Source organism: Olea europaea, chromosome 13 (genome assembly GCF_002742605.1).
Source record: "Olea europaea var. sylvestris chromosome 13, O_europaea_v1, whole genome shotgun sequence".
Lineage (NCBI taxonomy): Eukaryota > Viridiplantae > Streptophyta > Magnoliopsida > Lamiales > Oleaceae > Olea > Olea europaea.
The window spans coordinates 12,340,461-12,363,206 of NC_036249.1; the positions used below are offsets into that span (position 1 = coordinate 12,340,461).

At 32.9% G+C, this 22,746-nt stretch overlaps 2 protein-coding genes and 1 long non-coding RNA gene across 5 annotated transcripts; 2 read left to right on the forward strand and 1 right to left on the reverse strand.

Moving 5' to 3' along the window:
* Window positions 1-1,268: 1,268 nt before the first annotated feature.
* LOC111407629 (pentatricopeptide repeat-containing protein At1g08070, chloroplastic-like) lies at window positions 1,269-3,660 on the forward strand. Its single transcript, XM_023037244.1, has one exon. The coding sequence runs from the start codon at window positions 1,377-1,379 to the stop codon at window positions 3,522-3,524; it is 2,148 nt and encodes a 715-aa protein (XP_022893012.1). The 5' UTR covers window positions 1,269-1,376; the 3' UTR covers window positions 3,525-3,660.
* A 4,630-nt stretch (window positions 3,661-8,290) lies between these two features.
* LOC111407630 lies at window positions 8,291-10,963 on the forward strand. 3 transcript variants are annotated; one of them, XR_002705143.1, is made up of 3 exons: window positions 8,291-8,986; window positions 9,289-10,298; window positions 10,686-10,963. It is a non-coding gene; the product is annotated as an uncharacterized LOC111407630 (long non-coding RNA). The 3 variants fall into 3 exon arrangements; XR_002705144.1 differs by having other exon boundaries at window positions 9,247-10,963; XR_002705142.1 differs by having other exon boundaries at window positions 8,292-8,986; window positions 9,289-10,963.
* Window positions 10,964-19,379: 8,416 nt separating this feature from the next.
* LOC111407631 lies at window positions 19,380-20,152 on the reverse strand. The gene is made up of 2 exons (XM_023037245.1): window positions 19,893-20,152; window positions 19,380-19,821 (listed from the first exon to the last, which is right to left on the reverse strand). Exons 1-2 carry the CDS (start codon window positions 20,047-20,049, stop codon window positions 19,469-19,471), a joined length of 510 nt encoding a protein of 169 aa, XP_022893013.1. The 5' UTR covers window positions 20,050-20,152; the 3' UTR covers window positions 19,380-19,468.
* Window positions 20,153-22,746: the final 2,594 nt, after the last annotated feature.

Below are 22,746 nucleotides of genomic sequence, written 5' to 3' on the forward strand. Positions count from 1 at the left end.
ATCTTTATGCTTATCTCAGGCTCGCTGGCCATATGGGCGGAAGGCTGGTCTGGGTCCTGCGATGGTTTTCTCCTCACGAACCCTATGTTTTCCATTCTTGTCGATTTCAGTATATTCTCTGTGCATATCTGGGGCACGATTCTCGTGTGTTTTTACATAGGTGGCATTATTGTTAAGAACTTAGTGGACATTTGGGTAGTGAGGTACATCGGGGATCATTGTAGGCGTTCTTTGCAATCGCCAATCGAGTAATGTATTCAAGGTGGTCCGAGGCTGAGGACCTGGTAGCGCCACCATAGTGGTGGTGGCTGCTATTGTGGTCATAGTTTTTGCTCATTTTTCTGCCCAACTTAGCCTTCTTGCCCTGCAGGACTTGTAGTACAAGCCGCAAATCTAATGTATGATGATTTTGAGAATATATTCTATTTGAGATAGTGCTCTTTGGCCGTGTCTTGAATCAGATTCTTTCACTTTAATCAGCTTCAAATATTATAATTTATGAGTGAATAAAAGAGCTAAATTATTTTGCCATAAACACGTAAGGATCATATCTAATTACCACTTTGGGAATTTAGCTTTATGTTTTAGCTATGTGGCCTGAATATGTTAGTGCAATGTGATAGGTGTAAGCTGTATCACAAATTATATTAAGCAAAACAAATTAGAAAATTGATTTATAGTGATTCACTCTCAACGTTGTGAGCTATGTTCACTTGTCGGGGTAGGTTAAAAATACTAATAAGAAAAGGGTCTAGAATGCCCCCCAGGGCACTTCTCCACTGGCAAAGGACGGACGCTGTCAAACCTGACAGAGCAGAGGTCGTGAGTTCGAAACATGGGGCTCTTGGAAGGCAAGAATTTATTCTTGGAAGGCAAGGGAACATTTGGAAGGCAAGGATTTATTCTTGGAAGGCAAGTGGGAACTTGGAAGGCAAGGATTATTCTTGGAAGGCAAGGTGCAACTTGGATTGGCTTGCTTGGCACTTTGTCAGACCAGGTGGGGAGCGCTCGGACCCTGGCCAGTTGGAGGCACATCCTGCGATTAACCGGACTGTGTGAAGAGGGGCCGGATCACAGACCCAAGGATTAGTCTAGAAAAGGACACCTTTTAAAAAAAAAAAAAAAAAAAAGGGTCTAGAACAATGAATTCACACCGTAAAATTTGTGTCTAAAAGAAAATGATCCCTCTTTATAAATGGTGAAATATTGGGAAGTCCTCTTTATAAATAGTTCGACATGATTTTTCGTATTTCCACAAAACTTTTCGAAGAGAATTTGTCGAGCTAATTCGATTCGAGGTCGAATATTTCGTATTTCCATCTCAAGCAAGTAAAATTTGTGGGATTTTGCAATCTTGGTGGCATCAACTAAAGAATATGAAAGTAAATGCACATACACTAGCCCAGTTCTTGTTTCAACCCCCACAAATGGCTCTCACTCTTTCAACCTCCCCCGCCACGACAAAAACTGTCATCACTCACTTCCCGCAAAACCCAAAAACCTTAATTCTTGAACAATGCAAGACCACTAGAGATCTCAATCAAGTACACGCCCATCTCATTAAAACGCGCTTCGTCCAACACCCTTCCGTGGTTGAACCCCTCCTCGAATCGGTCACTCTCCTCGTCTCCGACGCCACCGTTGAATATGCCGAATCGATTTTCTGTGCACTCGAGAAGCCCGACTCGTCTGCCTACAATGTAATGATCAGGGGATATACGAAGAAGGGATTGCCCGAAAAGGCAATTCTTTTGTTCAGGCAAATGATCGAACACATGGTGGAACCTGATGAGTTTACGTTTCCTTCAATTTTGAAAGCCTGTTCAAGGCTTAATGCTTCGAGGGAAGGTGAACAAATTCACACCCATGTTTTGAAATTGCAAAATGGGTTTGGTTCTAAAGAGTTTGTTGAGAATGCTTTGGTTTTTCTGTATGCTAGTTGTGGTCGAGTTAATTTGGCGCGGCAAATGTTTGATGAAATGTCTAAAAGAAGTGCAATTACATGGAACTCGATGTTTTCGGGATATGTTAGAGGCGGCTATTGGCAAGAAGTTTTTGGGTTGTTTCGGAAAATGGTCGAAATGAATGTTGGTTTTAATGAAGTGACGTTGATTAGTGTGTTGACAGCTTGCGGGAGGGTCGGGGATTTGGAGTTGGGAGAATGGATTTCCGAATATGTAGAGGTGAAAGGGCTAATGAATAATGCTAACTTGGTTACTTCACTTGTCGATATGTATGCAAAGTGTGGCCGTGTGGATATAGCGAGTGGTTTATTTGATAAACTATGTACAAAGGACGTCATTGCTTGGAGTGCAATGATCTCGGGCTATAGTCAAGCCAATCAGTGCAAGGAGGCACTTTCTCTCTTCCATGAGATGCAAAAGACTAATGTGGAACCAAATGAGGTGACAATGGTTAGCGTGCTTTCTTCTTGTGCTGTCCTTGGAGCTCTAGAAACTGGAAAATGGGTTCATTCTTATATAAAGAAGAACAATTTGAAACTTACAGTCACACTTGGTACAGCGTTAGTTGATTTTTATGCAAAATGCGGGTGCGTGGATAATGCGATTGACGTGTTCAGAGTAATGCCTTCGAGAAACGTGTGGTCGTGGACTGTGCTAATTCAAGGTCTAGCTAATGATGGGCGAGGGAGAAGAGCTCTCGAATTCTACAATTTGATGCTGAAAGAGAAGGTGGTGCCAAATGACGTGACTTTCATTGCTGTCCTATGTGCTTGTAGTCATGCAGGTTTGGTCCATGAGGGTAGGGGCTTATTTGCCAGTATGAGCCGAGATTTTGGCATTGAACCAAGAATTGAGCATTATGGTTGTGTAGTCGACATGCTTGGACGAACAGGGTTGATTGAAGAAGCGTATCAGTTTATAAAGAGCATGCCCATTAAACCAAATGCTGTAATATGGAGAACTTTGCTGGCCTCGTGTAAAGTTCATAAGCATGTTGAAATTGGAGAGGAATCACTGAAGAATGCAATTAGATCGGAGCCTGCACACAGTGGAGATTACATACTACTTTCTAATCTATATGCATCAGTAGGCAGATCAGACGACGCTACAAGTTTGAGAAATGAGATGAAAGTTCTCGGAATTAAAAAGAACCCCGGATGCAGCTATATAGAATTGGATGGTATCATTCACGAGCTCTTGGCTGAAGATAAATGGCACGAGGAGTTGGACGAGATATATAGAGCGACAGAGGACATGGTTGAGCGTATTAAGCTGGCTGGCTATGTGCCTAACATTGCAGACGCAAGACTAGATGCTGAGGGACGTGAAAAGGAAGTTTCGATTTCTCATCATAGCGAGAAACTGGCCATTGCTTTTGGCCTAATTAGGACTTCCCCTGGGGCTGCAATCAGGGTTTCAAAAAATCTAAGAATATGCATAGACTGTCACAATGCAACAAAGGTTGTATCGGAAGTTTATGATAGAGAAATCATTATCAGAGACAGGAACCGCTTTCACCACTTCAAAGATGGGTCGTGTTCTTGCAATGATTTCTGGTGAACTTCTACTGGTTCAACAAAAGGGAAAGCCGTTGAGTTCATTAATATTTTTATTGTCTTGTATCTCATTATAATCTCTTTACGACTGGAACTGAAAGCATATCAATTGATTTCATATTCAGATTAACAAACTTCAAGCGCGCTATGTAGCGATAACTAGGTATAAATAACGTCAAATATGTAAAGAGCCACTAGGCAAGTTCACCGCACGTAGCTCGGAGAAGAGCCTAGGAGATTCACAACATTTCTGAAAACATCCCAGCAAAACACGATCAACAGGCACCATAATTAGCTCCTAACATCCTTACATTTATTTATAGCATTTATATACTAATATATGGGGTGATATTGGACCTTTTATTTAGAGATACTACTGCTCTTCAGCAATAAGATCCATAATCACGCGCGTAATACTTCCCTCGCTCTTCTTCAGCATTTTCTTGTTCAGTTCTGTATCATGAAAACCCTGCATCAACAACCCATAGAAACCAAATTAGACTCCAATGGTACTGAATCCAACTCCAAATTCATCTGAATTCTTAAAATATGTCGCTTGCTCAAAGATTCTGTATCACATTACAAGATATATAAATGGGGTTTTCTATGTCCCTTTATCAAAACACGAGCTCATTTGCTAACCTTCGGGACTCCATCTTTAACAGTATACATGTATCCTTTTGAATCAAGAGTACTTAAAGAAATAAGATTTCTCTTTAGATCTAGAACGTGTCTCACTACATCACGTGTTTTTATCATCCCATTAAACATCTTTATTCTGACTCGACAAATACTAGCTATCCGACAAGGTATATTATTATCGGTTATCACAATATCTTTGGTAACTTGTTCATATGTCGAAAACGAACCTTGATTAGGAGTCACATGAAAAGTGTAAGATATATCAAGCTCTCCATCACCGTTAGGATTTTCTATAATACTTGCTTCTTCTAAAATTTCTAATTTTTGATTTACAGTCAATTTTGATTTATTCTGCAACTTATAAATCAAGTGCCTATTTTTCTTACAATAATTACAAGACTTGAAGTTAGATTTTCACTTGCTCCTTGCACGACCACCATCAACAATGAAGCCCACTCCATGACACTTGAATGCTACAAGATGCTTCTTCTTTCCCTTTAGATATAAAGCATCATAGACTTTATCAATGGTAAGAGTATCACGATTATATGAAATTGTGTCTCTAAAAGACATGCATGAAGCGGGCAGTGAACACAATGGTATCAATTCCAAATCTTCTTCATCATATTTGATCTCCAAGTTCTCCAAAGTCGGCGATGATTTCCTTAAAAGCAGTTAGGCAATTTTCTCAAGAGATATATTTTCTGTCATACGATGAGAATATAGACGTTGCTTCAATCAAAATTTGCTAGTAAGACTCTTCGTCATGCATAATTACTCTAATTTTAACCATAATGTAGTGACTAACGTTTTTTTTCAAAGTAACCTAAAGAAAGATGAGGATACATTTGAGATAGGGCCTTTCGATCTCTCTGTTGTTTCTCTTCCAGGAGTCCAGATTGTGGGCATCTTGTCAAATTCCAACAATGCGTTGTCCTAATCCATTTGACTGAATACTGCTCACATCTTTACCTACCATAAAGAAAATCTTGTATTGCTAACTAATAGCAAAATTTCATACTTCATAGTTGTCATCACGAAAAATCAAGTTGAGCTATTAACTTGATCAAAATGTCGATCTTCCCAAGAATTTCAAAACCAAAATCTCATTTTTTTTGCGAAATGAAGATGATACCGAATTAATTCGATAACAAATTGTTAGAGAAAATAAAATAGTATAACCACAATATGAAACAATTGATCACAAGAACACGAAAACAAAAGAATTTGCAAAGAATTGAGATTTTATTATAATATGAAAAGGGATACAAAAAGTTTGTATTTGTAAATTTTTCTAACTTGTAAATCAGATTAAAGAACCTAACTAAATTGTAGAGAAGAGCAAAATATATGTAAGGAACAATCCAAGCCCTAAAAGTAGAGCAAAATATCTTGATATCTTTAAGTCTAATATGAATTCCAACTCCCAATAGGACTTCCAAATAGAATTTCAATTAGAATTTGTCAAACACACTTTGAATAGAATTTCAAAAACATTCCAAACAAAATTCTTCTTAGTGTGCACTCCAATTAGAACTGTCAATTATTCTCAACAAAGAATTCGGGTCATACCCAAATTCTAACACTAATACTATTCACTAACCACCAATTATCACATTTCCGTCTTTCTTGATTTTTTTTCAAGGTTTATTTTCATTTATTCCATTGAAATTTTTGGGTATATATGGAGTAAAGTATTTTTATGGCTTGCTTGTAACGTTATACACAGGTTAGTTCGAGACTATGATTTGTAGGTAACAATAACATTTGAATAATACATCAATAGTGCAATGTTATCTTGTGGATAAGTGAGTTTTAAAGACTAGTATAAGAAGAGCTTGTATCATTGTGCTAGTGTGATTGTACATATGGTTGTTCTGAATGATATGTTTTGGCTCAAATTATTTTTCCCTCAGCTAGGACTAATGCAAAGGTAAATCTCCATATATATATATATATATATATATATATATATAACAAATCTCTCCCATCAAAGGGGTAGTAGCATACTTGATAAAAACAGTATGTTTAGCTGAAATTTGCTAAAAAACAATATGACCTGAGACACAATTTACAAATCAAAAACTTGTACTCCGTCAATATACAAAAGAGGTTTTTTTTTTTTTTTTTACAACATTATACCATCTACTTCATTAAATAAGTCTATTCAGCTCTATCCCGTCTTACCCCTAACTCCTTGGACCAAGCTTGACACTTATCAAAGGAAGTACCATCGTCTAATAGCAGAAGATTGGATAACACTAGACAATACTTAGAAAAGGAAAAAAAGAAGTAAAACTGTACAGTATGCAATACTGTAGATGAACTGATTTACTTACTCAAGAAAGAAGTTTCAACCAGCTTTTCTCAACCAAGCCATAGCCACGAGACTCATAATTGTAGCACAAGCAACAGCATCGAGGCTTCTCTCCTCTAGCACAATTTGCACCAAATAAATAGAAATTTCTGATGTAATCTTATTTCCCTCCTTGGCAAGGACTCGATGCCGCTTCCTGAAAAGGACAAAAGCAACGATACCATAATCTATGTAACAACGGTGGTTTTGACCACAAAAACAAGCAACAATGCATAATAGCTCGAAGGCTAGCTTTTTTTGTCGATCAACGAGAGTATCATGCATAAAAAAATCAAGAAATAGAAGAGGCATGTTGTGGTTTTGGATCTCGACATGTCGTTCATTTCGTCTATGATTAGGGTTATTCATGTAATGAATGAACGAGAGAATTGAGGAAAGTGAAATGTGAGTTTTTGGGATGTTTTAATATGGGGATTATTTGTTGGGAAGGAATTGAATTTGAAAGCCATGTGATATAGCATATGGCAAAGTTGCAATGAGGGGTACTAAACATAGTAGTTAACTAACTTTAAGAACAATGGCTCATTAAATCGTCTATGTATATTAACACTAGTGTGGAGATTGAATAAGACTTTAAGGCAACGTGTCGAGGCCAACGGCTGTAGTTAATGGTACGGACTAACACCAACCATTACCGATGTACTTACTTTTTTTAAGTAGTCAATAGTGTACATCTCTTTATAAATATTAGATTATTATGCTTTCTCGATCTCTTAACTAGTGTAACTTGATGAGGTTTGAGCCTTTCTTTTTTCACTTTCAGTCTTTTGGAATTTAAACTTCCCAATGGTACAAAATAACCTTATTTTACATTTAAAAAATTATATATTTCTGTCCATAATTATTTTTATTGGGAATCGGCAACGTCATGTTGGAAAAAATTCCAACTTAGGGGCCACACATGTACATTTATTAGAATGTGTGGTGCTATTTTAAAGTAAATATAGTCGATAAAGTGATCCATTGGATTTAATTTTGGACTAATGGGTATTAAATTTTATGGGATTAAAGTGTAGAGACCAGAAGGTGTTATTTTGAATTGATGAGGGGCCGATTTGAAATAACTTAAAGTTAATAAAAAATCGTTACAAGAAAATTATTGTTTGCAACGACCAAAAAATGTTGCCATAGGTCTTCAACAAAATTTACCCGTATGTTGTGGGCTCTGATATTGTCATAGAGTCGAAGGACACAACAACGTGCAATGTATTGTTGTTTTATTATGCTTAAAAAATATATATTAAATTATCGATAGAATTGTCAACAGAGGACTCCCGGCACTAATATTCCATTTCTAATCCGTTGGTGAAAAGTTTAAAAATAAGTAAATAATAAATTAAAATATTTTCACTATACAATTAATTATTTAAATCATTTAATAGTAATAGTTACAAATTAAAATATTTTACCAATTAATTAAATAAGTATTTATTGTTAATTTAATAAATTATAGAAAATAAAAGTATAATTATAGAAAATTTTAAATAATTATTTTTCACCTTCATTTCATTTTCCACATTCTAAAAATTATTGGTGATGAATTAAATTATTACTACTTAACTAGAAATATTTATTTTTAATTCAATCAATTAAAAAACTAATCGTAAATAAATTGTAAACAATCAATTTCCATTTAATTTCATTTCTCCCTATTAAATTTTCACTACCCGCCTAATATTTTACTTGGCTTTAAAAACTTAATTTGACACTCAAAATATTATTTTGAATATATATCAAGCAATTTTCACTGGTGCTTTTCATTTTACAGTAGTCATATTTCAAAACCCTAACCTCAAATTCGTAACTTCATCTCTTCTAATGTATGCGTGCTGCCTCTCTCTCTCTCTCTCTCTCTCTCTCTCTGAGCACATTCAGAGAAAATGAAACCTCAAATCTCAATCTCTATCATCGTCGATATCAAGCATAGCCCATTTCCAGCCCCCAATTGCACATCCATAATCACTCTCAAGAAAATGGAAGAATGGTAAGTATGAAATTGTGGAAGAAGTTGAAGAGATGGAAAGAAGTCCAGATCTAGTGACATGGATTATGAGGAGGATGAACTGTTGTCAGATAGTGATCCTGAAGGAGAGGATAAACTGTTGTCAGGATCTCTAAGAGTTACCAACCGAGAAAAAGAGGGAAATGATACTTACAACACGCCAGCTGGCCCTTCTAAGCAAGGATGCCTCTTCTGCATCCGGGAAAAGTCAAATTGAGTTCCCAAATGGTTTACCCCCACAGCCGTCTCGAAGCGAGTATCTTTATTTCATTTTTCTGATTTTTTGTTCATTTCCTAGTTATTTACTAGTCATGTCTCGTCTTTGCCAATAACCTATGTTCCAGTGCAAAAGGAGAAATTGTCAGAAATTGAATAGCAATTGAAGAAAATTGTGGCCCCTTAGAAGCGTAGAATGCTAAATGAGAAAGCAGCCCAGTAATAAGAGGTTTGCCTTTTAATGTTGCTAAATTTTATTTTCATTTGTTTTATATAGCTTTTAAAACTTGTCAGAATGAGTATGGTACATTAAAAATATGCAAGCTTAAGCAATTATAAAGTAAACGGCCAAGATTCCAGTATGAAGAAATGAGGAGAAAGTGAAGAAGCAGGAGGAAGAGTTAGCAACGGCATTGATCTTTTACAATATTTAATGAGATGTGGGATTGAGATTTGTTTCTGATATGTAATATCAACATTTTCCTGTAGGCTAAGATAAACATTGGCCTTTTTCTCTGTGTTGGCTTGCAGTTTGAAGTGTCAGAATCAAATTAATCAGCTATTGGATCGAGTTTCTCCGGCAACATCCACATTTTCAATGGTATGCTGCTTTCAAACTTTAAAGAAGAGTATCTCTGTTTCTGAACTCTGTTTTTTTACTTAGACTTGCACTATTTAGGTGCATTGCATGATATTTATATGATAATAGTTATTGTTGCACTAATGAAGTGAATGAGCGGTCACATTGTCGTTCTCTAAGACATTAGAGATAATGTTTGTTGGTTTTTTAATCTATTTTGTACTCAAAGAGATGACAAGATGAGCACAAATGTAGATGTTTTTCCTTCATTAGATTGTATTAAAGATGTAAAAGGATAAAGGAAAGGCTTTGTTACCTTCTGATTGTGGAGTTAATGAATATTATGCCCATGATCTTCACTGATTATCTAGATTTGCCCAGCCATGATCTCACCTAGCATTTGATAAAAATAGATTTAAAATACCACCAGACTGACTTTGGTTTCCAATCTAGCTAGTTCAAAGTTGTGCATTTTATTTGAATTTATGATATTTATTACTTGCACAAATGTATTTTATATGCATGTATGTGTAGTGTAATGAATATATTTCTTTTGAGTTGATTTGTGTGGAGCTTTATGATGTTGGAAATTTGTCTTGTTTGTGATTATAGATGGCACTGTAATGGTACATTTGATGTACGCAATAGAACTGGAGGTTGTTTTGGAACCATGAGGTTCCATACTGAGCTGGCTCATGGAGCCAACAATGGCATTGACATTGCTTTTAGGTTCTTGTAGCCCATTAGGGAGCAATTCTCTTTCCTTTATCTTACTGATTTCTATCAAGAAGTTTATTGATTTAGAATGTTTATATTACGTAATTTGTTTGGTTTGCTTTATTAAATATATATATTTTTTAGAGAAATTGGATTATTTTCATCCTCATCTTGCACATAGTTGGCTGCTGGTGTTGTTGAAGTTACTGGAGTACGTAAAATTCCAATCCATCTAGGAAGGCTGGTTAGTATTTTTTTTTTCCCACTCAAGTGATGCATTTAACAATTTTATGTTTATAATCTGCATGTACAAATTGTGATATGCACATTTTTTGAGTTATTATGTTGTCTATTCATTATTAAGAAGCCATGTTTTAGAATGTGGTATAGCTTGTGTGGTTGTAAAGAGTAAGACACAATTTATCCCTTTATGAATTTAAATGTCTATTCATTTTTTGCATTTGAACTTCGTCTTAAATTTGTAGTCACATACAACTTGTAAGAATTGAACCTAGATGTTTTGCATCATTATTTATGATATGAGATATTTGATATATTTTTCCTCTAAATAATATTTTATTACTTTTTATATGTTCGTCTTTGACTAAAGTTTTGGAGCTTGTCCTTTCAGGAATCCTCATTTAACCAAATAACAAATTGTGGTTGAGCTGAAAGTATATCTTGGAGTCAAGAAAGTTATTTGATTGTCCTGTGAATTAGTAGTTATTTATTCAGTCTTTGGATTTGATTTTCTTCTTTTTAGGTTTGGTGAACTACACTAAGTAGTTCATTCATGAAATTGTTAGCATATATTTTATTGGTATTTGTTTTGGTTTTGGAGGTAACCAAGTTTGTAAATAATGCTTTGACCTATATTTATTTGATTGACAATTGAGTTTTTTTTCTATATTTTGAAATCATTTAAATTTTAATAATTGTACATTGAAGCATTTTTTTTCATAAATTCATGAGCTGTTTTTAGTAAAGTAGGTTACATTAACTTTATGTTGTGAAATAAATTTAATTACAAGCACAGCTTATTGCATAAATAAATACTATTGACAAAAATTAATTTATTCAATAATTTTATGTCGTAAAATGAAATACGTGACATGTAAATAATTATTAAATAAATTAGGCAACAATTATGCATCGCTGCACAAATGATGATGCGACAAACTCTGTGTTGTGAAATAATTTTAATTACAAGCATCACTTCTTACATATTAAATTGTACTTTAAATGTTGAATATATTTATATATATTATGCAACATATCAAAGGCGTTGTAAATTATATTTTGCGACAAATATGACATGTTATTAAAGACATATCACTACATGCATGTTTTGTTGCAAAATAGAATATGTAATAAAAAGTTATACTTTTAAAATAATATTCGCAACAAATATTTCTCTCGCAAAAACTTTACTACAATAATCGTTGCGACAAATGACTTGTCGCTCTTTTAATTTTTTGCGACAAATATGCGTTACGACAATATTATGGTGACAAATATCCTGTTGCTATTTCGTACTTTTTGCCTCAAACAAATAGTGTTGCAAGTTTATTACCGTGATGAATGATTAAGAGTTGTTGCAAAATACATTCCGTGACTTGTATAGTGCGACAATGCCGGCAACAAACATCTTGTGATCGCTAAATTATTTTTGCAACAAAAGATCAATTTTTGCGACAACAATTTTTTATCGCAAAATCAATTATTTTTTGTAGTGATTGATCTATGTCATTTGGTTGTATGGGTGTACGTGACCATTGATGGATTTAGTCACGCTAAATGTGACGAAAATCGCTTTGATCCTACATCGATGTAACTAATGGACGAGATTGTTTGGAAATACCTTTAATAACTATAGCACAATTTTGAGCTCATAAGTCTGTGCACATTTATAATGTAACATGTTTGGCCCAGTGGGAGATTGTTGAAAAAAAATTCCAACTTAGGGGCCACACATGTACATTTATTAGAATGTGTGGTGCTATTTTAAAGTAAATATAGTCGATAAAGTGATCCATTGGATTTAATTTTGGACTAATGGGTATTAAATTTTATGGGATTAAAGTGTAGAGACCAGAAGGTGTTATTTTGAATTGATGAGGGGCCGATTTGAAATAACTTAAAGTTAATAACTGCCAATAGCAGTTATTTTTAAAAGCGGTTATGGTCCCCAATTTGAACGTGATTTTCTTTGGAAAATATCTCTGCATCCCCATCAACAGAGACTTTGAAGAAAACCAAAAGGAAGGAGAATCACGTATCAATTGGAAGATCAAAACCCAATTAAAGCAGTAAGATTCATGGATCAAGGTATGTTTCCGCACTTTTTGTTGTCTCTTTGATTTCAACATGGAATTTATGATTTTATGAAAGGATTTTATGAATATGGTTCCTTTCAAATTTATGCAACACGTCACTCTTAAGTCCATGGGTTTGCTCACCAAAATTTTGGCAATCAAATGTCGTAAAAGGTGTATGTAACCTTTTCTTGTGAAGACTAATTAATTTAAAAACATAATCCAACAGAGTATTTCATCTACGACATCTTTACTTCTGAAGGGATAGAAAAATTTCCTGCTCGCGACTCGTCCAGTATTGCTCCCTCCCATTAGGTAAACGAGACGAAAAGACTGAACATGGACCCCTACCAAGAACTTGCAAACCCGCCATATTTTTTTAATTGAAACTATATTGAAAAATAATTAATTGAAGGGACAGAAATGAAAATATTCTAATCCCTACCTCTCTCCGTCCCGTCTCCCCAAAGTCTCCAAAAGGACCGGGGCGAAAATGACTATTTCGATTCCTTTGTCATCCCTAATTTTTTAAGTTATTTATATTTCCACTTACGTGTGTGCTCCTTATATTTGGAATCCAACGCCAATAAATTAAAGTATTATTTACAATATCTCCCAATTGGATTACATGTTTTCCGTCACTCTATATCAAAGGGTCCAAAACAACTAAATACTTAACAAGCACAAGAGTTAATATTAATTTTGGGTCTAAAAACCCAATACAAAGAAATATTTACATGGTTAATATACTGATTTCTGGCTGTTCTTCCGTCTGCATGTCGACCCATCTTTTTCGACATGCAATTCTCGAATTCCTTCGTGCACAATCTACTTTAAATGAAGGTTAGTTTCATCAGATTCTAAAGCAGGCCAAATTATTTGGGTAGAGCATGGATCTGGTTCTTGCTCAAGTTTACTTCCTTCATGCTGATATAGGTCGAAAATTTCATTCAGTACCTCTTAAGTAATATCTTCGTCAACCAACTATTTTATCATCATTTATTTTTTTACTAGGACAATTTAAGATTTGCTCGACATCCATCACATTTTTGTAGCGTTGACTTGAAATGGTTTCACTCAGTATATCAATGAATTAATAAATTATCTACCTCTCAATAAATCATAATTTCTTAAATAATAACAGATTATTCTTGTTGAACAGGGCCACGAAGGCCCTCTTCAAATAGGGGGCGACATGACGTCACCTATAAGCCTTGTTCATGTAATAGGCCTCAATATTAACATCATCCGGAACCACCTGACTTCAACTAAACATCAAATCCACACCACCTTCACAACCAAAAGCAGCACCACCTCCGTCAGCTCCTCAAAATCATACTCTAGATTATTCTTTTCACCACGCAATACGGCCCCATTCCAAAACTGATGCACCACCATGGACCATCGCCTGATCGGCTGACACCATATTCGATGCCACATAAGCATTGACGGCTCCTTGGAGGTCTATTGGCCGAGCAAAATGAACTTCCTCCGGCCCCAATAGTCCCATTTAACCCGATTTGACGATTCTCAGATTATAGGTGCTAGCGGCAACAACATTGCTAGTTCAACACTAATAGCAAGCCGAACGTATGACTCAAGATGCATTCTGAACTCTTCCATTTAATACTCCTAGATATTTTTGGAAGCTTCGACTTTCCATGGAAAGTTCACCTAAAATTTGGTATTTCTGCAATAGGTGGGGGTGTGGTGCACCTGATTTTTGGAAGAAAATTAATAGTACCTGATTTGTAAAATTGAATCTTGTAATTTAGGATGTCAGGTGATTTTTCCAAAAAATTTCGCCCTCGCCTTGCCTATATAATCATGTTTCTTTATTGAAAATGTTTTGTTTTGTTCATTTATTAATATACTCTTATTTAATTTACCTAATTATTTGGGGTATTCAAATTTTAATGACTTTTAGATACTTTTATAAAAGTCTCTGGAATACTAATTTTTAAGTAGAAAGTACTCATATAAAATTTTAAAATTTGTCTTTTATGAATCACGAGATTTTGGGAAACTTTCACAATTTTTTTCTGTCTTTCTTTCTTTTAACATTTTATGGACATGTATGATTAAAATTTATTTTTTTCTATATTTTATTCTTTCTCTCTCTTATTATTTATCTCTATTTTTTATGAAAAAATTGAATTCTTGTAAATTTTTCTTTTTTCATTCATTTTTTTTTTGTGAAAAATATTTTTTTTTATTAAATTATAAAATTTTATAGGAAAAGTTTATAATTAAATTCTTGATTTTTATTTATTTTTAAAAGTATAGTATACTAATAATATTGAATCATATATACGTATAATTTTTATTATTATTTATTTAATTAAGGTTTTAAATTTTTATTTTTTCAAATATTTTTATTATATGGAAAGAAGAAGGGAAGGAATGGGGAATTGTGGGTAAGTGAGAATTTCACACAATTGTACTAGATTTATGTGAATTCTATTTTAAATGAAAATCTTCGAAAATCTTTTGAATTCTACAAAAATTTATAAAAATTTTAAAATAAAAGTCCATAGAAGTCTACCAAAGACTTCTACTAATTCTATCCAAATCTATAAAAGATTCACGAAATCCACAAAAGTCATCACTTAAAAAAAGTCCAACAAAGTCTTTAAAAGTCTCAATTGAATACACCTCTCTTAGTTTGAATTCCAACTATAAATTTCAAATTTAACTTTGCACTTGATAATTATTATATTAATATTAGATATTATTTTCTATAAGTTTAAACTATTTTAATTTAACGAAGCAAACAATTTTAACATATTGATTTTTAATTTTTGAAGCATCGAGACTACATGTAGGATAATAAATCTAATAAACAAATTATCAATATGAATTTTTTTTAAAAATTATTATTTTCATAGTATTTTATTATTTTTGTATGTATTTATTGCATCTGGTTTGACCCCAATTGAATCTTTTGACCCTTCACCTTTTTCGAGTCGATAATCGGGTTGATTTTCAAAACATTGATAGAAATAAAAGCAGAGAGAGAGAGAGAGAGAGAGTTGTAAATATACAACTACATGAATCCAAGGAGAGAGATATAAGGCGTGTTTATAGAATTTATATTATTCCCTTCGTCCTATTTATAAAAGCTTTTTTTTTTTAACAAAAATTGGGAAATCTCATCTAATATTATTGAAAAAGCAATTTTTGTCAACTTATTTATATTTGAATAATTTCAAGATTAAAACAGAAAAATTGATTTTACCTATACAAGTTAAATAAGGGTATATTAATAAACGAGTAAAACAAAATATTCTCAACAAATAAATAAGACTATATAATTGGGACAAGAAAATAAGGAAAATCAACTTATATAAATAGGAAGGATGGAGTATAATTCATCGATGAGGATGGATTGTGACAGTTCCAATTTGATTATTGTTACATTGGCATTTTCACTTTCATAGGATTTTGGAATCAATGTAAAACGATGTTTGGTTGTACATTAGAAGAATAATAGAGGTGGCAATAAAATATCTGATTGCGCTCAAAAGGATCAAAAGTAAATTCTATATACAGCCAAACATGATAAAAGATTAATCATTTAATGAAATAAGATTTTTGTATTTTCTTTTAAAATTATTCGAGGAAGATTAAAGTTAAAAAAAAAAAAAACTAGTATTTTCTTTTAAAAAAAAAAAAACTATTGTACAAAATAAATTATAATGAGCTATCTCTCAATTACACTTTTAATTTCTCAATTCACGAAGCCAAATCCACAACCTCATGATCGCTTTATCATTCTTTCGCTGAATTATTTATAAGCAATATAATAATTGAATAGTATTGATCCAAAATTTATTAAATAACAATTTCACGATATTTTAAAAATCTCGGAATAACATGCAACGCCTGTTGATTAGAACTAGTTCAACAACAAAAGATAACTGTACACTTAGAAGAGTTTAAGGGCTTGTTTGGATCCGATTTTTTCACCCAAAAAATTAATTTTTTGACCGTTATTTCACTATTTCAGCCGTTATATTTTACTTCTTTTCTCACAGGTGGACCCCACTTTTCTCCTAACGGTCAAAAAATCAATTCTCAAAATCACTTCCAAACAGACTCTAAATATCAACGAAATTATAAAAAATAAAAATAAAAATCCTAGGAAAACTCGACAATTCCACGTCTAAAAATGCTTAAAAATTAAAAAAACCCCCACTTAATGTAATATACAGAAATGAAATATCAACTAAACAATAAAATGAAACTAATCCTGTGCATCTAACAAATATCTTCCTTTTCTGTTGAAGCATTTCTACAAATATCTTCACTTTCTAAAAAAATTTATTTCAAATAATTGAAAATTTCACTTATTATTTTGGTATGGAAAGCATAATGTAAGTGGGAAAAGCAGAGGAGGAGCTATGTGGTCCTCCATTGGAGTTGAGATTAGTGGCAGTGGGCGAATCGGAGAGTCCGTAACTGGGTCCGTCCATTTTCACTCGTCTGCTCCAACGCGTTTAGACCGCGAGCAGGACCCACTGAATTTGGCATTTTTCCCTTTTGTTTTCTTTCTATTTTCAACTACGGCCGACATCAAATTCGACTCAACCTCTAGATAAATGAGATAGTTACCTAAAATCCTTTCTCATTAATAATTAAAAAAAAAACATATTTTCTTATATTTTATTTATAAACTGAATTTATTTTTTATTTTTTTTGGGACAAAATCAATTATTCTTTTTCAAAAAATAAATTAATAAATTCTAAAATTAGACTGTCGGAAGGTGAATAATTAGAAGCCTAGTTTTCCTCGTGTATTTTGATCATTTTGCATTATTTCTTCAATATATTCATTTTCATTCATGCATTTGAATATTGCAAGTGCATTTTTGTTTATTGAGAATATGGCATCTTATGATTCCTGTTGAGAATTGGGACAAATAATAAAGAGAAGAATAATATGAGCAATGTGAAAATAAGGGATCACAAAAAATAAAAACAAGATTTACGTGAAAACCCAAATCCGAAAAAATCATTGACGGGTGGAGAATTTATTATAATCAATAGTAATAAGTTATAAAAGAACTTTTTGAACCAACGACTAATCGGATAATTAATCAATTCCAAACTGTATTGTACACCACAATATTATAACCATAGAATCTTTAACATACTTAAGAAGTTGAACATTGACAATGCCAAGGTAAGACAGCATCAACTTGATCATGTAATGGAACATACCTAGCTTTTAAATTTTTACTTGAAATCTTTGTCTCTTACAAAATGCACATGCCCCAAAATATGCTTAGTTCTTACATGGTAAATTGAGTTTGCTACAAGAACACTATCACTCGTATCATTGTAGCATGATAGAAGGTAATGGAGAACAGATCCAAGAAATCTCACAAGATGCATGCGCTAAAGCTGTTTAATATTGTGACTCTATGCTAGATCTTGCTACCACATGTTTTTTCGAAGGCCATAAAACAAATGATTTATCGAAGAAAACACAATGTCTTGCAATAGATCTTCTAACATTTGGATAGCAAGCTAGTTAGCATCTGAAAACCCAGTGAGAGCAAGTCGTCACAATGTTTGTATGGTCGAGTTCATAGTCTATTGTTCCTTTCAGATATCTAAGTACTCTCTTTAGTGTCTACCAATGTGAAATTTTTGACCGTTGAAGAAAATGCATTGGTATGCCGGCTCGCTAAGACAAAGCTGAGGGCGTCCCTCGACCTAATCTTGTATAATTAGGGAATTGCTCAAGGCGTTGAGCTTCTAGATTTTTCTCTTCTTAATTTGTATAGAAGTTCCATTAAACTTTTATATTTCTTTAATATTTTTGTCTCACTTATCTTCAATTTAAGAACACTGAAATATTGTTCTCCATGCATTTTACAACTTTTCTCTTTTTATCTTTGGTTTTTCTTTTTCTTTTTTCAATTTTGATCTCTCATATGTTCTCTTTCTCATTCATGCATTTAATTCTTAAAACGTGTTTCGCTTAGGGCCATTTGGCATAATTTTGACTTCTACGTTTTTTCTTATAGAATAATCTTATGAGAAAGCTACCTTAACAGGTGTTTGAAAGAGCTTTTACACAGTCTCATTAGATCAAATTCCTCTTAATACTCTTTAAGAAATGAATGAGTTCAATAATAATTTTTGGGTCTCAAAAGTCATGCCAAATACATCCTTATGAAAATATGAGATGTTTTGATGCCTTTCAAATATATGTGAAATCCATAATTAGGTGTTACTTTAATTAAATCCCAATTATATTCGAGGGAATGAATCCTTGTGCAGAAGTATTCGACCGCCTCTTGCTTTTTGGACGTGTCAAATGTCGATGCGTATATAAAGTAAAAACAAATCATTTAAGATCATGTATTAGTCAAATGACTATTACTTTTGAAAAATGCTCGATAGAGTCGTCTATAATGATGAGCCGATTCATAATACTAAAGAGTTTGTTCTGAACTTTTTATGAACACAAAAGTGTATACCCTAAAATATGTGAAGCCGTGCTAGGCTTATAGAACCATGGTGGTGCCAGGCCACACACATACGTGAGGCTCGCGTAATTTATTTATTTTTTTAATACATGTGGGGCCCTTGCACAGTGAGGGGCCGTCTAAATGCCCCGTGAGTTTCTCAAATATATGAGGGTATTTAGTAGGGATTAAAATTAGATTTTTTGATAAATTATTATAGAAGTTTTTTAAATGTGTGGTTGAAAAGTTGTGAGACTCGTGACGTGAAAAAGAGAGTAAAAAAAGTAAATCAGACCCAACTCTTATTTTTATTTTTTAAATTTAATATTTATTCAAGAAATAAAATATAAGTAAATAGAACACAAACTGAAAATAGTTTATTCCCGCCTCATCCCTTTCCCGTTTATGAAACAGCAAATGCCTGATAATTACATATTGGAATTCTGCCCACTCCATTGGTAACAAATCTCAGCATCAAAATTGAATGAAACTTTATTCTATCCAATCAAAATCAAAGTTTTATGTTTAATTTTTTTTTTGATTTATTAAAAAAAAAAAAAAAAAAACACTGTACTTGCAGACATAAAATACTGCTGCTGACTTCTTCTTTTTCCTCTCTACTAATGAAAATGGGGATAATTCGATCGAGTCAAAAAGTGCAAATGTCGACGACCCCTTCCTTCATAGCAATGGTATTTCGATTTTCCGACCGCAGAATATCGAGCCACGGGGCGTCCAGAGGGAAAATCGAAACATGAAATCGGAGAAGACGGAGGAGATATTTTCTTTACGGATATAGGAAACAAAACGGCTCTGATTTTCTCTCCCGGGGAAGCTCCATCGTACTCTTCTATCAAAGCCTTAAGCTCTTGGTCGGATTTGATTGAAACCAACTCATCCAAATCATGGTTCGGTAATTTACACTTTAGATCCACCAAACATCCGCACGAGTCTCCAAATTTCACCATCAACTCTGTATAAATTTCAAAATTATTTCGATTTAACCAAAAAGAAAAACAAATGTAACAACAAAAAGCAACTGACCTGCAAATGAAATGGACCGATCGACTGCGAGGACTCTAGTATGACCACCCTCGTAGCGTAGTAGCATGCAGTCACGCCCTTTAGTCGATCCGGGAACAATTCGACCTCCGTAACTGTACAGGAATTTGATAGTATCCGCTGTCGAGGCTTGATTCATGATAGAATTTAGTAAGAGAGAAATAGTGAAAAGAAATAAAAGTTTCTTTTTAGAAGGAGAAGAGGCTGAAAATTTGCAGCTTCAAGAATCCAAGGAGAGACATGAGGCGTATTTATAGAACTTATTGAGTAATGAGGATGGATTTTGATTATTCTTAAATTCACCTTTTCATTTCCATATGCAAGACCATGTTTGGTTATACATCTATATAATAATAATAATAATAATAATAATAATAATAATAATAATAATAATAATAATAAATATCACGTCAAGGGAAAATCATTTTTTGACGATTCTAGCCCTACTACAATTCAATTATTTCAATAATACATTCTTTTCGTTTTTCAATATATATTTAATTAAATGTTAATTATTACTATGAATGCATGTAAATAAAAAATTGAATTGTATGAGAATGATCAAATTCATTCATGAACATAGAATTTAATTAATTTGAATCAATGAATATAGAAAAAGAATAATTAATATACATTTAGATAAAGGGTGTGTACGTGAAACAACGTGAAATTCAAATGAATATAGAAAAATAATAATTTATATTCATTTAGACAAAGGATGCATATATGAACCAACATGGAATTTAATTAATTTAAATTAATAGATATAGAAAATAATAATTTATATACATTTAGACAAAGGGTGCTATACCATAGATTAAATGAATAATATTGAAAATTAATAAGTGTACATGAACTTGAATAATTTATCTACTCCTATAGTAATTGATGAATAATTTTTTTACTCCTAGAATAATTAAATAGCCAGCAAAATATATAAATTGTACATGAACTCGGAGACTCGACGTGATATTTAATATATCTATAAATAAAGGTTAATTACTATACATGCATATACATAAATAATTGAATTGTAGTACTTCTAGATTAATTATATCGCCCCAAACATGTAAAGTGTACATGAACTTGAAGAATTAATTGATTGAATTATAGTAGCGTATATATAAATAAATGTTTATTATTATACATGCATGTAAATAAATAACTGAACTGTGCAAAAAGTTCATTTCACATAAACAATTTTTAACTATTTTTTATATTGGTGCATTTTCAAATATTACTTTTACAGCACTTATAAAATATTTCAGAATTACGTGCAACGCGCGTTCACCCGTGACTAGTAAGAAGAAAAGAGAAAAGTGGAAATAAAATATACACGATACCGTTTGTGCTCAAAAGTAAATTTTTTTGCTTCTTTGCATATTGATTACTTTTAAACACAGCCAAACATGATAAAAGATGAATCATTTTATGAAATAAGATTTATTTTCATTTATCAAGGTTAAATTTAAATTGTTCGAGGAAGATTAAAATATTGAGTAAAAATATATACATAACTCCGCAATTCCACTGAAGTGGCTGAGAAATAATACCTCTTTATCTACCTGGTGGCATAAGGCATTCCTGCTACTCCGACGAGAGTGTGTAATATGAAAAATGAGGACTGGGCTTTCTCTCCAATTTTACCTCTGAAGTGAGAATCAGTATACGATGTTAGACAAAAAACAAGGACAAAATTTAGATAGCCGAAGTATTCTCTATCATACCTATTTTGCCCTTTGGCATATTTATAGACGCTGGAAGTCGGGTGTTTACAATGCCACGTGTTTCACGTAGCCTTTCCCACTACCCTCACGCTCTGAGTGGGGAGTCTTCAACTTCCCGTAAGTTGGTTGTACCTATGATAACCTTTACATGAATCTTATCAATTCATCAACGATTTTATGGCTAGGTGTTTGAATGATCGGGTCAGTAATTTCATGCCGGTCGACGGTCTTGTGTAGAGGTAGAGCGTTCGTGTTTGAATGAGGAATCAAAATGAAACCTAAGTGATAGTTAATAAAAGAGTATCTTATGTAAGTGATTGTTTTTCTGATGGGATCAGAATGGAATAGAAGAATGAAATGAGAGAGGAGAGAGAGAGAGAACATTTTTTTGGTTGAAGAAGTCAAACTAGATAAACGAGAAAAAGGGTGGAAATCAAATGCGGATTTTAGGATGAAATGTTGACATAAACAGTATTGTATTTTTCGTTGAATTCTATCATTTTTTGTGAAACAGAATTTTATCTCTTTCGTATGCACAATATTGGAAGTTTTCCTTTTTTTTTTTTTTTTTGGAGGGTGTTTGAGCTCCACTTTTTTTTTTTAAAATCATTTTAGAATAGTAGATTGATGATAAATGTGTGGTCCAAAAATAAGGAAAAAATTTTGATTTACGTATAATATTATTTTAATGAACAATGTGTGGCTGAAAAGGAAAAAGAGAAAAATGTATTTTGGACCATTATAACTGAACAAAAAGTTCTCTCATAATGAATTAAGTAACTAACTTCTTTTTTTTTATTGTTTTTTTTCCCACTAAACTCATTTTGATTCATCATTCAAACAAAGTCAGGATTGATTTTAATCGAACCCATTTAGAGTCTTTAATTCATTTTATCTTAGTAATTGATCACAGTTCGATTTTATTTTGTCATTCATTTAGAATTTTGAAAGAGCATCACTAAGATTACTATGGATGCCATGCATTCATATTGATTTTTTACTCACCATTTGAGTCTGATTTAAAATTATTATTTTTAATTGGTTTGAAATGCCTAAATTATTAAAATAGCATGTTAATTGGATTAACGTGCCAAGAGGATGTTTGGTAA